Genomic DNA, 13,062 nt, shown 5'->3' with positions numbered 1-13,062 from the left:
TGCATGTTTTGACTTCCAGAATAACTAGGTCGTTCTTCCTGAATGACTAAGTTATTCAAACTATCCACAGTCGGTCATATGTTGGAAGTAGATATGAATCAAGACTGTCATGAGTTGGGCTTGTAGAGGTCTATGATGTTGGACAAGGTGGTGCTACACCACTCATGAGTGCTCATAAGTTCTGAGTATTGGACTCAACCCGCGCTCATTGGAATCACTTCATGGATTTTATCACGAGTGTTCATGAGACGATAATATCTTATATTCTTCAAACCAAGAGATATGAGTTGTTACTATGAGTTGGTTGTACATTGATTGCATGCAAACGCGTTGGTAACTCGATGTTATAAAACGTGCCTTTGTGTATGATTCAACAAGTAGTAGAACAAGCCATATGAGTCGAAGTTTATCCATTCCTTTTACCTTCAGGATAAAAGCGATATCTGTGGGCCCCTCGATGTTTTAATGATGATACAAGTGAGTGCTTGGCCAAGCCAGGACTGATTTGATTTGTTCAATCAGTCAGTCATCATGAATCGGAAATCAGGAAACAACAGATGGACAGAGAGAATGATTTATAATCCATGTCTCAGTCCATATGATATCTAGAATGGAGGAATATATGATCCCTTATCTAATCGACAAGTCATTGACAAAGGTTAGAGATCATCGGCAAGGTCAGAGTTCGACAGAAGCTTTTGAGAGCTACGATTTCCAGTCGGTTCTTGAATTCATACTTGCAATAATAGTTTTAGACTTATCCAAGTGGGAGACTATTGGATTAATGTCTAAGTCCATAACTATAATTGGTAAGACTTGACCCGACCCGACATGGTCCATTTGGGTTGCATGGCATCATGCATTTGGATAGACTAAAATAAAGAAATAACACTTAAGGTTTATTAATATATTATAAGTTCTAATATATTAATAAGATTATTTAATTAGTATTGATCAAGAATTAATCTAGAATTAATTAAGTGATCAAAAGAAGACTAATTAAATATATGGGTTGATTGTGTAAATCATCCATACTTGTATAGTGGGCTAAGACTCCATGGATTATCAAGTTGGGCTAAAACCCATAGGATGCTCCATGGATGCTCCATGGTGTATTTGAACCCATGGATCCAAGGAAATGGAAAGCCATGACAATTAGGGTTTACCCTAATTGTGACACTATATAAAGATCATATTCTTTTGAAAAATAGGCAACTATGTGTGAGAGAAAGGGCTAGCTGATTTTCATGAAGTGTGTATATTCTCTCAAGTCTTTCCAAGTGCATATGATGTTGTGTGAACCATTTGAGGTGTCACACTTGGGGCACTAGGCACTTAAGCTTCATGAAGACATTCTACATCAAAGAGGTATGTAATTCTAACTTGATATATTCATATGAATCAATGTTATTATGCTAGTTAGGATGAATACCTTGGAAAGTTCATATTTGCATGTATAATAGAGAAAAACATAGATCCAAGGTATTTAGGGTTGCATGTACCCTTAGGAGTGTTAGAATGCTCAAAACCCAACATGTACTTGACCGGATATTAGCATGGTCCTTTTGGGTTGCCTTCACCGGAGCAATTTGATAGGATGGATATTTGAGAAAGAGGTTATTTGTTATTTATTAATATATTATATGAATAATATATTAATTGAGAAATTATATTATTTAATTGGTATTGATCAAGAATTAATTTAGTGATCAAAAGAGACTGATTAAATTTACAGGGACTGATTAGGTAAATCAGTAATACTTATAGTTTGGGCTAATGATCCATGTTGATTAGATATGGACTAAATCTACATGAGAGTCCATGAAGAGTTAGTCCAAAGGTCTTATCATATGGATCATTGGAATACTTAAAGGTTTAAGTAAATTAGGGTTTTATGTAAGAAACCTTAAGGATTCCACACAATAAGTTGAACCCCTAGCCTTCCCAAAACCGGCTAATCATTCTAAGGTGAAACCCTAGCCGATTTTAGTGTTTACTAACCTCTCTCTCATAAGCCTCCTCTTGATTTTGGTGTTTGTGACTTATTTGAGGTATCACATTTGAGGTACTAAGCTCTTGGAAGGCCAAGTTCTACAAGCTACAACCAAGAGGTATTCATCTAACTTGTTTTATGTTGTAAATCTCTAAATTTTATGCTAGTTAGGGTTCATGCTTTGGAAAAATGAAAATTATATGTATAACTTGAGAAAACTTAGATCCAAAGCATTAGGTTTGTATGTGCAACATAGGATTGTTATAGTACTCAAAACCATCAATAAGTTTGGTCACTTTGCCTCCCAACACCCTAACCGAAAGGTCAAACAATTAGAAGCAAATCTAACCGAAACAAATGATCACGGTCCACACATGTTCATGCTCAAAACCCTTTATGAAACCGTACTCTTGAATGAAGACGATGTGATACCGAGTATGTATGAATCAAAAGGTGACAATAACATATGGTAACTAGATAATGGAGAAATTAACTACATAACTGGGAACCTCACTTTGTCAGCAAAATAAACAAACGAATTGGACGGCGAGTGAAGTTTGTTGATGATTCATGTGTTGATATCAAAAGGAAAGGTTCTATCCTCTTCGAAATAGAAAGTGGCAAGTAAAGATTGTTAACTGATGTCTATTATATTCCTAGTCTCAAAGCAAATATAATCAGCTTAGGTCAAGCAACAAAAGGTAGGTGTGAAGTCTCAATGAAAGGAGAGCACCTACTGATGTTTGATAGTCGAAACACACTTCTTTTTAAAATAAAAAGATCAATAAACAGGTTGTAAAAAACCAAAATATCAATTAGGAAACCGGTGTGTCTTCACAACCGGCTTAACAAAGAAGATTGATTGTGGCAAGCCAGGCTTGGGCATGCTAACTTTGATACGATCACAACCATGGGAAAGAAGGGGTTGGTTTTAAGTCTGCCATTAGTTGTCAGGGACAATCAGCTATGCGAGTCATGCTTAGTTGGAAAACAAACACATAAACCATTCTCTAAAGGTTCACAATTTCGAGCTAAAATGAGCTTGGATCTCATTCATGGTGATCTATGTAGACCCACATCTCCACCAACTGCAAGTGGAAACGGGTACATTTTTGTCCTAATTGACGATTAGTCACTATAAGTGTGGAGTTTTTTGATGAAGGGGAAGAGTGATGCAATTAAGTACTTCAAGATTTTCAAAGCAAACACAGAACATGAAACCGGAAATATTGTGTGAGTATTCCGAACAGACAGAGGAAACGAGTTCAATTCCCATGAATTCAATGAGCTATGTGATAATCATGGGATGATAAGGCATCTCACAACCCCATACACGCCACAACAAAACAACACGGTGGAGAGAAGAAATTCTATTCTTCTAGAGATGACCAACAACATGTTAAAGGAAATGTGAGTTCCAAATGAATATTGGGGAGAAGCGGTGATACATGTAACACACACCATAAACAAATTTCCAACATAAGCAGTAATGGAGATGACTCCATATGAAGCTTATCGAAAGAGAAAACCAAATATTAAACAACTGCGTGTGTTTGGATGCTTAGCTTATTCAAAAGTTGTAGGACCACATGTCAAGAAACTTGATGGTCACTCTAAGAAAACAATTCACTTTGGTATGGAACCAGGAACCAAAGGCTATTGTATTTATGAACCAATAAATTGGAATGGTATTGTATTACGAGAAGTTGTTTTTGATAAGAAATCAAGTTGAAATTAGGATGAAAAATGTGACTCTAAACTAAAACTTGGAATGATTTGGGTTCATTGGTCAAATCTCGTAGATACAGGAGATGGACCAGTAACTCATGAACAAGAAATCATGGATGTGGAAGCAGAGGTGGATAACAGAGATGACGAAGGAGGAGGAAGTGAGAATGAATTTTTCGATCACGAAAATCAAGAACCCACGATCCATGAAGATGTCATTCATCTAGATCCAACATGAGCCCCTAATAATGTAACAACAACACCAGACCTTCACAAATCAGGTTGTATTTCAAACCTGCCAGAGAAGTATAATGATTTTGAGATGGATCTTTATATTGAAAATCTTGAACTTCTATTAGCATTGAACAAAGATGAACCAGCAAATTATTAAGAAGCAAAGGAAAATCCAAAATGGCTGAAAGTTATGAAGGAAGAAATAGATTCAATTGTACGGAATAAGACTTAGAAATTAGTCCCAAGACCAAGAAATACAACCATCATAGGTTTGAAGTGGGTGTTCAAAGTCAAAAGAGATGCATATGGCTCCATCAGTAACTATAAAGCAAGAGTTGTAGCAAAGGGTTATCTACAACATCAAGGAGTCGAATTTAAAGAGGTTTTTGTAGCAATAGCTCGAATAGAAACAATTCGTGTTCTTATTGCCCTTGCAACACTCAAAGGATGGGAATTGCATCATCTTGATGTAAAGTCTGTTTTTTACATGGTGAGCTACAAGAAGAAGTGTACGTTCATCGGTCAGATGGGTTTGTAAAATAAGGGAAAGAAGATTACGTGTATAAACTTGAGAAAGCACTCTATGGCTTAAAACAAACTCCACGAACCTGGAATTTGAAGATTTATAAAATCTTAAAAGATATGAGATTTTGAAGGTGTGTATAGAAGCAGATTGTATACACAAGAAGAATAGAAGAAAATCTAATCATTGTTGGAGTGTATGTCGATGATCTTGTTGTCACAGGATCATGCACTGAAATAATATCAAAATTCAAGCAAGAAATAGCCATACACAAGAGGGGAAAGGATATTACAGTCACACAATAAGATATGCAAGAAAAGTGTTAAAAAATGCAAGTATGTTTGATTGTAATTTGACTCTCACTCTAATGGATGCAAATGTGAAATATTCCAAAGGAGATGGTGAAGAAGATGTTGATGCAAACGAATATCAAATCTTGGTACCGGAGACTCAGATATTTGCTTCAAACCAAGCCAAATTTATCATATGAAGTTGACATTACAAGTTGATACATGCAAGAACCAAAAAATTGCATATGTTAGCTATCAATTTTTTTTGAGATATGTGAAGGGAACTATCGAATTTGGAATACGCTACACTCAATGAATTCATTAAACATTGTTGGTTATAGTGATAATAGAGATAACATTGATGAGGATGACGGAAAAAGTACAACTAGGCATATTTTTTGAATGAATCTCCTATTACCTGGTGTTCACAGAAACAAGAAATAATTTCACTTTCCTCATGTGAAGCTAAATATATGGCTGCATATGTAGCATGTTGTCAAGCTATTTGGTTTCGTGATCTGGTAGCTGAGATAACTTGAGAGAGGATGTTGGAGGTGGTGTTACATGTTGACAATACATCTACAATAGCCTTGATGAAAAATCCAGTTTTTAATGGTCGAAGCAAGCACATCAAGTATCGATTTCATTACATACGAGAAAAAGTTGAAGTAAGGAAAATTATTGTAGAGCACATAAGGGAGAAGGAACAAAGTGTTGATATCCTAACCAAGGAACTCACGAATATTAAGTTTGTTGAAATACACAAGTTTTTAGGTGTAAAGGATCTCGCAATTTCTAGTCAAAAATTAAGGGGTAAATATTATGTAATTTACGAGATTACCCTTATACACAAGTCAGTGTATAAGGGACAGATAGGCAACTCTATTTTGAATAGGAAATTAAGACTTGTATTGTGAGTCAAGTTTCCTTATAGAACAAGGATTATGATCACTATAAATAGAGACAATGTATCGACCCCATGAGACTTGATTAAGAGTTTTTAAATTGCAGATTGTAACCCAAGTTTTGAGTTAGTTTCTTGAGTTATAATAAGAAGCATTCAAGTTTTTTTATGTTATATACCTTTTGTTTCTAACACAATCCACACACAAAGACATCCTTTTTTTTTATTGACGATGAGACGAGAGACAATTTTTCCGGTGATGCCTCACAACAACAATAGTTGTTTGCCTTCTTTATTGACATGTGTGAGATGGGCAGGTGAATGAAATGTTGTTGTATGTGTTTTCATCTTTATTGACATTCTTTCTCTTTGACATCGAGTAGAGAGTAGAGATACAGGGGAAGGCTTGAATTCGATGGTTATAAAATCTTCAATTTCAATTTTTATCACTTAAGAAACGCATGAAATGCCTATTGAATCACTATAAATTATAAATTTTGAATGTACATATACTTTTGAAAAAAAAATATTTCATAATTATACATGTTAGAACTTCATGGAAAATCTATCTAATCTAAGTACTATAAATTATAAACAATTCAGACTAAAACATGATAATTTAGTTAGGAAAAAATTTATGCCTATAGATGTCTCTTTTTATTTAAAAGTGCGTAGGTTAAAACTATGATATCGATCTTTTTATTTTTACTTTTTTATTTTTATTTTTAGTTACGGCTTTTTCTTAGTTGATTGTTAGATTATGGGCGTGTTTGGCAAAAGTAGCTGTTAGCTGGAAGCGGGTAGCGGTTAGCTGGTAGCGGGTAGCTGATAGCGTGTAGCTGGTAGCTGGTAGCGAGAAGCTGTAGCTTTTATTTGTTATATGAATGTTTGGCAAAAGTAGCTGAAAGCTTTTGAAATATATAAAATTACATAAAAGAACAATTGATTAAAAATAAAAAAAATATATAAATATATTTTTAAGGGTAATTATGGAAATTGATTTCAAAAGCTCCGGAGCGTTTTGTTAAAAGCTACATGAAGTAGCTTTTAGAATCGGAGCGTTTTGTTAAAACTAAAAGTTAAACGCCCGTACTACCAAACGAAGTTTTGTGTTTAAACTAAAGCGTTTTGTCAAAAGCTAAAAGCTAGAAGCTCCCAAACGCTTCCTAAAGCTCCATGCCAAACACACCCTATATATAAAACTTCCCGTTATAAAAGAGAAAAAAATAGTCAATTTCTCGAACACTTTAAAATGTGATGATTTAATCAACGTATTTATTCATTCTATTAAATAAAAAACTTAATGAGAAAATCGAAGGATATGACATGTAAAAATAGTATTAATTCATTTAAATTCTATCATTATGAAATTTTATGTTGTCTTCAATGATTATTGAATTATTTAATAGACGAAAATAAATATTTTATTAAATATCAATAAATTAGATTTTATAAAATATTTTATTAAAATTTGTAGATTTTAATGCATCACAAAAGAAAATTATTATATAAAAATTATTAGACTTGTATAGAAAATATAATTTTTATGTAACAATCTATTTAAACTCTAATAAATTCAATATAACATAATGTTTTTATATGATTAAATGTAATGATTTATAAGCAATATGTAGACATATTATTTTGCCAAAGCCAAATTAACTTTACAATGCAAGCATGTTCACTGAAAACTATATATGCGAATATTATGTCTGTCAAAGTTCAATTAAGTATTCTATAAATAGAAACCTATCACCTTTGGATACTCGCAAAAATAAGCAACTATGGAACTTCTATTTCTGGTTATATCTTCCATTACTTTCTTCCTCTTCCTCCATGGCCTCAACCTCTACCGTAGAAGAAAACTACCGCCGGGTCCTGCCGGCTTTCCCATCATCGGAAACCTTCTTGAGCTTGGACCTAAACCCCATGAGTCCCTTGCCAAACTCTCCAAGAAACACGGTCCACTCATGACAATCCGATTGGGCAGCATCACCAGTGTGGTGGCGTCCACACCTGACGCCGCCAGAGAAATCCTCCAACGCAATGACGAGGCCTGCTCCGGCCGTATTGTCCCGGACGCCGTCACCGCCTTGGATAACCATGACGTGGCGGTCCTATGGATCTCACCAAACGAGGAGTGGCGGACCATCCGGAAAGCCCTCAACACTTACCTCACCCACCAACACAAACTCGACACCCTCCGCGACCTTCGCCAGAACGTTGTGGAAGGCATGCTGGAGTTCCTGCGGGAGTCAGGGAGGAAGAATGTGGCCGTGGATATAGGAAAGCTGTCATTCGCGGTTGCGCTCAACCAGATGTCAAACACATGCCTTTCACAGAACGTGACGAGCTACGAGTCGGATGATATCGGCGGGTTCAAGACGGCGGTGAAGACATTGATGGAGGTGGACGGGAAGTTTAACATAGCAGATATATTTCCGGTGCTGAAACCGTTGGACCCTCAGAACATACGGCGGCAGGCGAAGGCTGCTTATGATTGGTTCGATAAAGTGACAGCAGGTTTCATAAGTGAGAGGCTAAAGCATCGAATGTCGAGCATGGAGAGGTTTGGTGATATGCTGGATTCGCTGCTGGACTACAGTGAAGAGAACGAAGCAGACTTCAATCTCATACATATCAAGACTTTACTTGTGGTAGATCCTCCTTCTTAATTTTCCTTATTTTACGATTTTTTTTTTTTTAATTTAAAAAAATAGCTTCCAAATACTCTTAGTGACAGAGTTGTTTAGTTTTTTTTCTTCTAAATAAGTAAGTAGTTATGGCTTTTTTTTCAAAATTTTAGAAGAGTGTCTAACATAATCCGTAAGGTTCAACGTATTTAAACAATTAATTAGAATCAGGCCGGTTATTCAAATCGTGGCAACTTGTTTCCAGTAACATGGTATAAGACTTTATTCCAACAGAAAGCCTTTTATACTCCAACTACTAATATATTTTTTTTGGAAATTAACTGCGGAATAATTGTATATGAAGATCCACATCTACAATTTTGCAAGCCAACTACTTCTAATAATTTAATATAAGAGTCACTACTTTTGATCTCCTTTTCATAAACATCATTACTCCAAGTTTTCCAGTACTAGTGAAACGTTGCTTATAAAAAGACCAAAAATGTCACATTGATTTTATGTCGATCGTTGAAAGAGACAACAAGGAAAATGATAGTCGGATCTGGAATTGTAAAAGTGTTGGATTGATCATAATACTCAAAAACAATAGTTTAATATTCTCAAATAAAGAATTATAGCAATAAGGTTTGATAATTGTTTCATTTTGTATAGTAAATGCAACGATGCTAATGAAAGATTTTAATACCAATATTCCGTTAAATTACAGGATCTATTTTTAGCTGGGACAGAAACAAGCTCAAATACAACCGAATGGGCAATGACTGAATTATTGATTAATCCTGATATGTTCTCAAGAGTCCGAAAAGAAGTGTCTACAATAGTAGGAAAAGATGGGAAAATTCAAGAAGCCAAAATCCTCGACTTGCCATATTTGCATTCTGTCATCAAGGAGACAATGCGACTTCATTTATCTGTTCCATTATTAGTGCCTCACAAAACTGAAACGGAAGTTAAACTTGGTAAATATGTTGTGCCAAAAGATACACAAATTTTGATCAATGCATGGTCTATAGCACGGGACCCAAGGTATTGGGAGGAGCCAGAAAGGTTCAAGCCGGAAAGGTTCTTGGGAAATGAGCTCGACTATAAAGGTCAACATTTCGAGTTTATACCATTTGGATCAGGCCGAAGGATGTGTCCTGGAATTCCATTGGCACATAGGGTTGTGAGTTTAATGGTTGCATCCTTTGTGTATCATTTTGAATGGAAGCTTCCGCACGCTAGAGAAGAGATGAATATGAATGATATTTTTGGTCTCACTTTGCTAAGGGCAACACCTCTCGTTGCAACTCCTATACCCATTAAATGAGTGCATAGATTATGAAGAGAGCATGCACCTATTAATAACTATGGCCGAAGAATTCTAGTATTATTTTTAAAATTGTAAGCTTTGATTTTTATGTAACTAGTTGTGAGACTCACGTATTACATGGGTTAATTTAAATAAAATAGTTAAATATAAAAGTTAAAATATTTAAGAATTTGAATTTATACGAAGATAAGAAAAATAATAAATTATTATAATGAAAATATTTTATCTTTTAAATCTAAATAGATAAACAAAAAAACTAGCGAGTTTTAATTTTGAGAATTTTGAAATTAAAAGGTAAGTTGATTAATAAAATTGATATTAATTTATTACTACATTTATTTAATTATTACATTAAAATATTACGTGAAATTTAATAGAATAGAAAAACTCATAAAATAACATATGAAAAAAAAATTCAAAATAATCATAAAATAATATTTGGCGAATTGAATGAGAGTACCATAAGTGGTAAAAAAAACATTCATTTATTAAAATAGATATATACTTTTAATTTACCGACCATTTTCAAAATAAGTACACAAAAATATTATAACTTTCCAAATATCATTTATATACAAAATACAGGCCCACCCTACGGGTGTAGGGATGCGACCACATAAGGCCATGAAAAAAATAGCTTTGGGTTTATCGAACATAAGCATTTTTTGTTGTTAATTGGTCCGTTTTCAATTCCTGGCAGGTACAATTTATTTTAGGAAAGAATTCATTAATATTTTTTTTTATATTTTAAATATTAGTTGTATGTCCTTATAATTTTTAGTTTACATGTATGTCCACTTAAAACTATAGAATATATATATATATATATATATATATATATATATATATATATATATATATATATATATATATATATATATATATACTATAAAAAAATATTTTCTTTCCTTACATGTATTTGAAACTCCTATATTTTTCAATTTGTTTATAATAATGATTATAAATCGGGAAATCTCTCCGAAAAAAGTCCTAATATTTCACCATAATTTATGAAAAAGTCTCAAACTAAAATTTGTTTACAATTTGACCCTTTTTCGGTTTATCGGTTTCAATACTTACCCGATTTCATTAAAGTCTCATTATTTTACCATAATTTCATTAAAGTCCAATTATTTTACCATAATTTTGGACTTATTCCTAAATTATGGTAAAATAATGAGACTTTAATAAAACTGGGTAAGCAATGAAACCGGTATACGGGGAAAAATTGGTCAAATCGTCACTTTTACCAGTAATTGAGATTTTTTCGAAAATAAATTTTAGTTTGTGATTTTTTCGTAAGCAAGGGTAAAATATTGAGACTTTTCTGGAGATTGTCCTTACAAATTTGGTTAATATTGTTAAATACATGCAACACATAAATTGTAATACTAAATTAATTAAACATCAATATTAAAATATCATCTTTTACTTCTAAGGAACATCCTAGAAAAACCCAACCTATTATCTACCAACACTCGAAAAAACCGTTATATTATTTTTGCGTACGATAAAACCATTTTATTTTTCGATCATACCTAACCTAATGCTTCGTAACCAGAAAACCTTTCGTAGCCGGTTACATAACATTTTTGACATCAGAAAAACCCAACTTATTAAACTATAATGCTCAAAAAAACCATTATGTTTTTTTGTACAAAAAAACCATTTCGTTTTCTGATTATGTATAGTAAAACCCTTTTATGTTATGATTTTGTACAATAAAACATTTATTTCCCCCGTTATGCCTACATGTGTTATGCTAGGTTTTGTGGTTTGGGTTTGTACTCGATAGTAGAGGTTAACTCATATGTTTTTGTTTACTCAATGGCACAATCTTGGGTGTTACAAGACTACATCTTACGGGATAGCAATATATGTGGTATGGATTCTAATTATGCTTGTGCATTGGTTTTTCTACGTAACAAGCTTCCGTACATTGACCTTATCAATTTTACTGCTAAGGACATAATCGCCCTCCTAAATCCCAGAATATACCTGATAGTGCCATTTTTACTAAAATTGTCGAAAATATGGAAGTGCATTTTGACATGATAACTCGGCAGAAAGCGGTTTTCCAGTGTTTACATGCACCACATGCTTAAGATTTTCTTCTACTATACCTATAGATGGTCTTGGCTAAATATGTCTCATGTGGAGTGTTGTATTATCCTCAAATATCTGCTCCTGATCCCGATATTTCCAAATGACGAGATATGCCTTGTGTGTCGTAAAACATGTTTGGACTCCTTTGGAGAGCATGCAGTTCACTGTAAAGTACTTCTAGGGTTCAAATACATGTATGATATGGTTAGGGATGTTTTTTTTTACATATTTAAGCATGCAGGGGTTTCCACCAAGAAAGAGGCACCTGTGAGTTTCTTGTCTGACCAGACAGAAGGAATGTCAACCCTTAGACCGGCTGATGTTTTGATTCCTGTATGGGTTGGAGGGAAACACGCCTGTGTGGATCTTACAGGGGTATCCCATCTCATGGGCTTGAGGGTTATGGGCTTCAAGACGAGACATGCTGCTTTAAAAGCTACTACATGCAGGGCCACAAAACCTGAGAAATCATGCATGGAAAATCAACATGTGTTCATACCATTTGTGTTTGATACGTTTGGTTTCCTCGCGTCGAAGGCGGTGAGGGTTCTTAATAGAGTACAATGGATCATGCATAATGATGTTATATCCCCTAGATCTATGGATGTAGTTTTCAAAAGAATTGACTTTACCATACAAAAAGGCTTAGCAACACAACTTGATGCCCATTTGCCTTCTCATTCAAATTATGATAACTAAGTTATTAGAAATGTCTTTATTCTTAAGAATGAATTTGGTTGAATAGATGATTAATTACCCATGTTTTGTTCATTACTTTTTGCATTTGGTGAATACTATGAAAATGGTAGTTCATTACAAATCGCATGTTTAATTTGATGAATTGTAGAATTGTGCGTGTTTATGTGTAGTGGGTTTGGGGTAGTAAATAATAATTTGACTAAAACATTATCTTCACTTTAGGGTGCCTTTTTTTAAGAGGACCTATAAGGAAGAGCTCAAGCATGATCAAAAGTACCTTGTATGTAACCCAATCCAACTTGATGTCTATACTAATCGTCCACCATAGACCCACACAAATCCAGTCTACAAACATTGTGGAAACGGTGAACATATACCGTGTGTCCCGGGATTTTCTAGATAGGCTAGGTGACTTACAATACAATGGCATAAGCTCTTCTCTATATGTCCTCTTTTTAAAAAAAATATATGCACCCTAATGTATCCATATAAGTTTTTCTGCAAAATATTATTTACTACCCTAAACGCACTACGAATTAACCCACACAATTCTACAATTTATCAACTTATGCATGTGATTTTTTATGATATTCCAATAACATAGTGTTCACTAAATGCA

The 13,062-nt window shown here is 34.0% G+C and overlaps 1 protein-coding gene across 1 annotated transcript; it reads left to right on the top strand.

Moving 5' to 3' along the window:
- Positions 1-7,432: 7,432 nt before the first annotated feature.
- LOC145091389 (cytochrome P450 76T24-like) lies at positions 7,433-9,807 on the top strand. Its single transcript, XM_079029089.1, has 2 exons — positions 7,433-8,329; positions 9,033-9,807. The coding sequence occupies exons 1-2, from the start codon at positions 7,457-7,459 to the stop codon at positions 9,633-9,635; spliced, it is 1,476 nt and encodes a 491-aa protein (XP_078885215.1). The 5' UTR covers positions 7,433-7,456; the 3' UTR covers positions 9,636-9,807.
- Positions 9,808-13,062: the final 3,255 nt, after the last annotated feature.

The sequence above is a fragment of the Lactuca serriola genome, chromosome 3 (genome assembly GCF_051521515.1).
Source record: "Lactuca serriola cultivar US96UC23 chromosome 3, Lser_US96UC23_V15, whole genome shotgun sequence".
Classification (NCBI taxonomy): Eukaryota; Viridiplantae; Streptophyta; class Magnoliopsida; order Asterales; family Asteraceae; genus Lactuca; species Lactuca serriola.
This window is presented reverse-complemented; position numbering and strand designations above follow the sequence as displayed.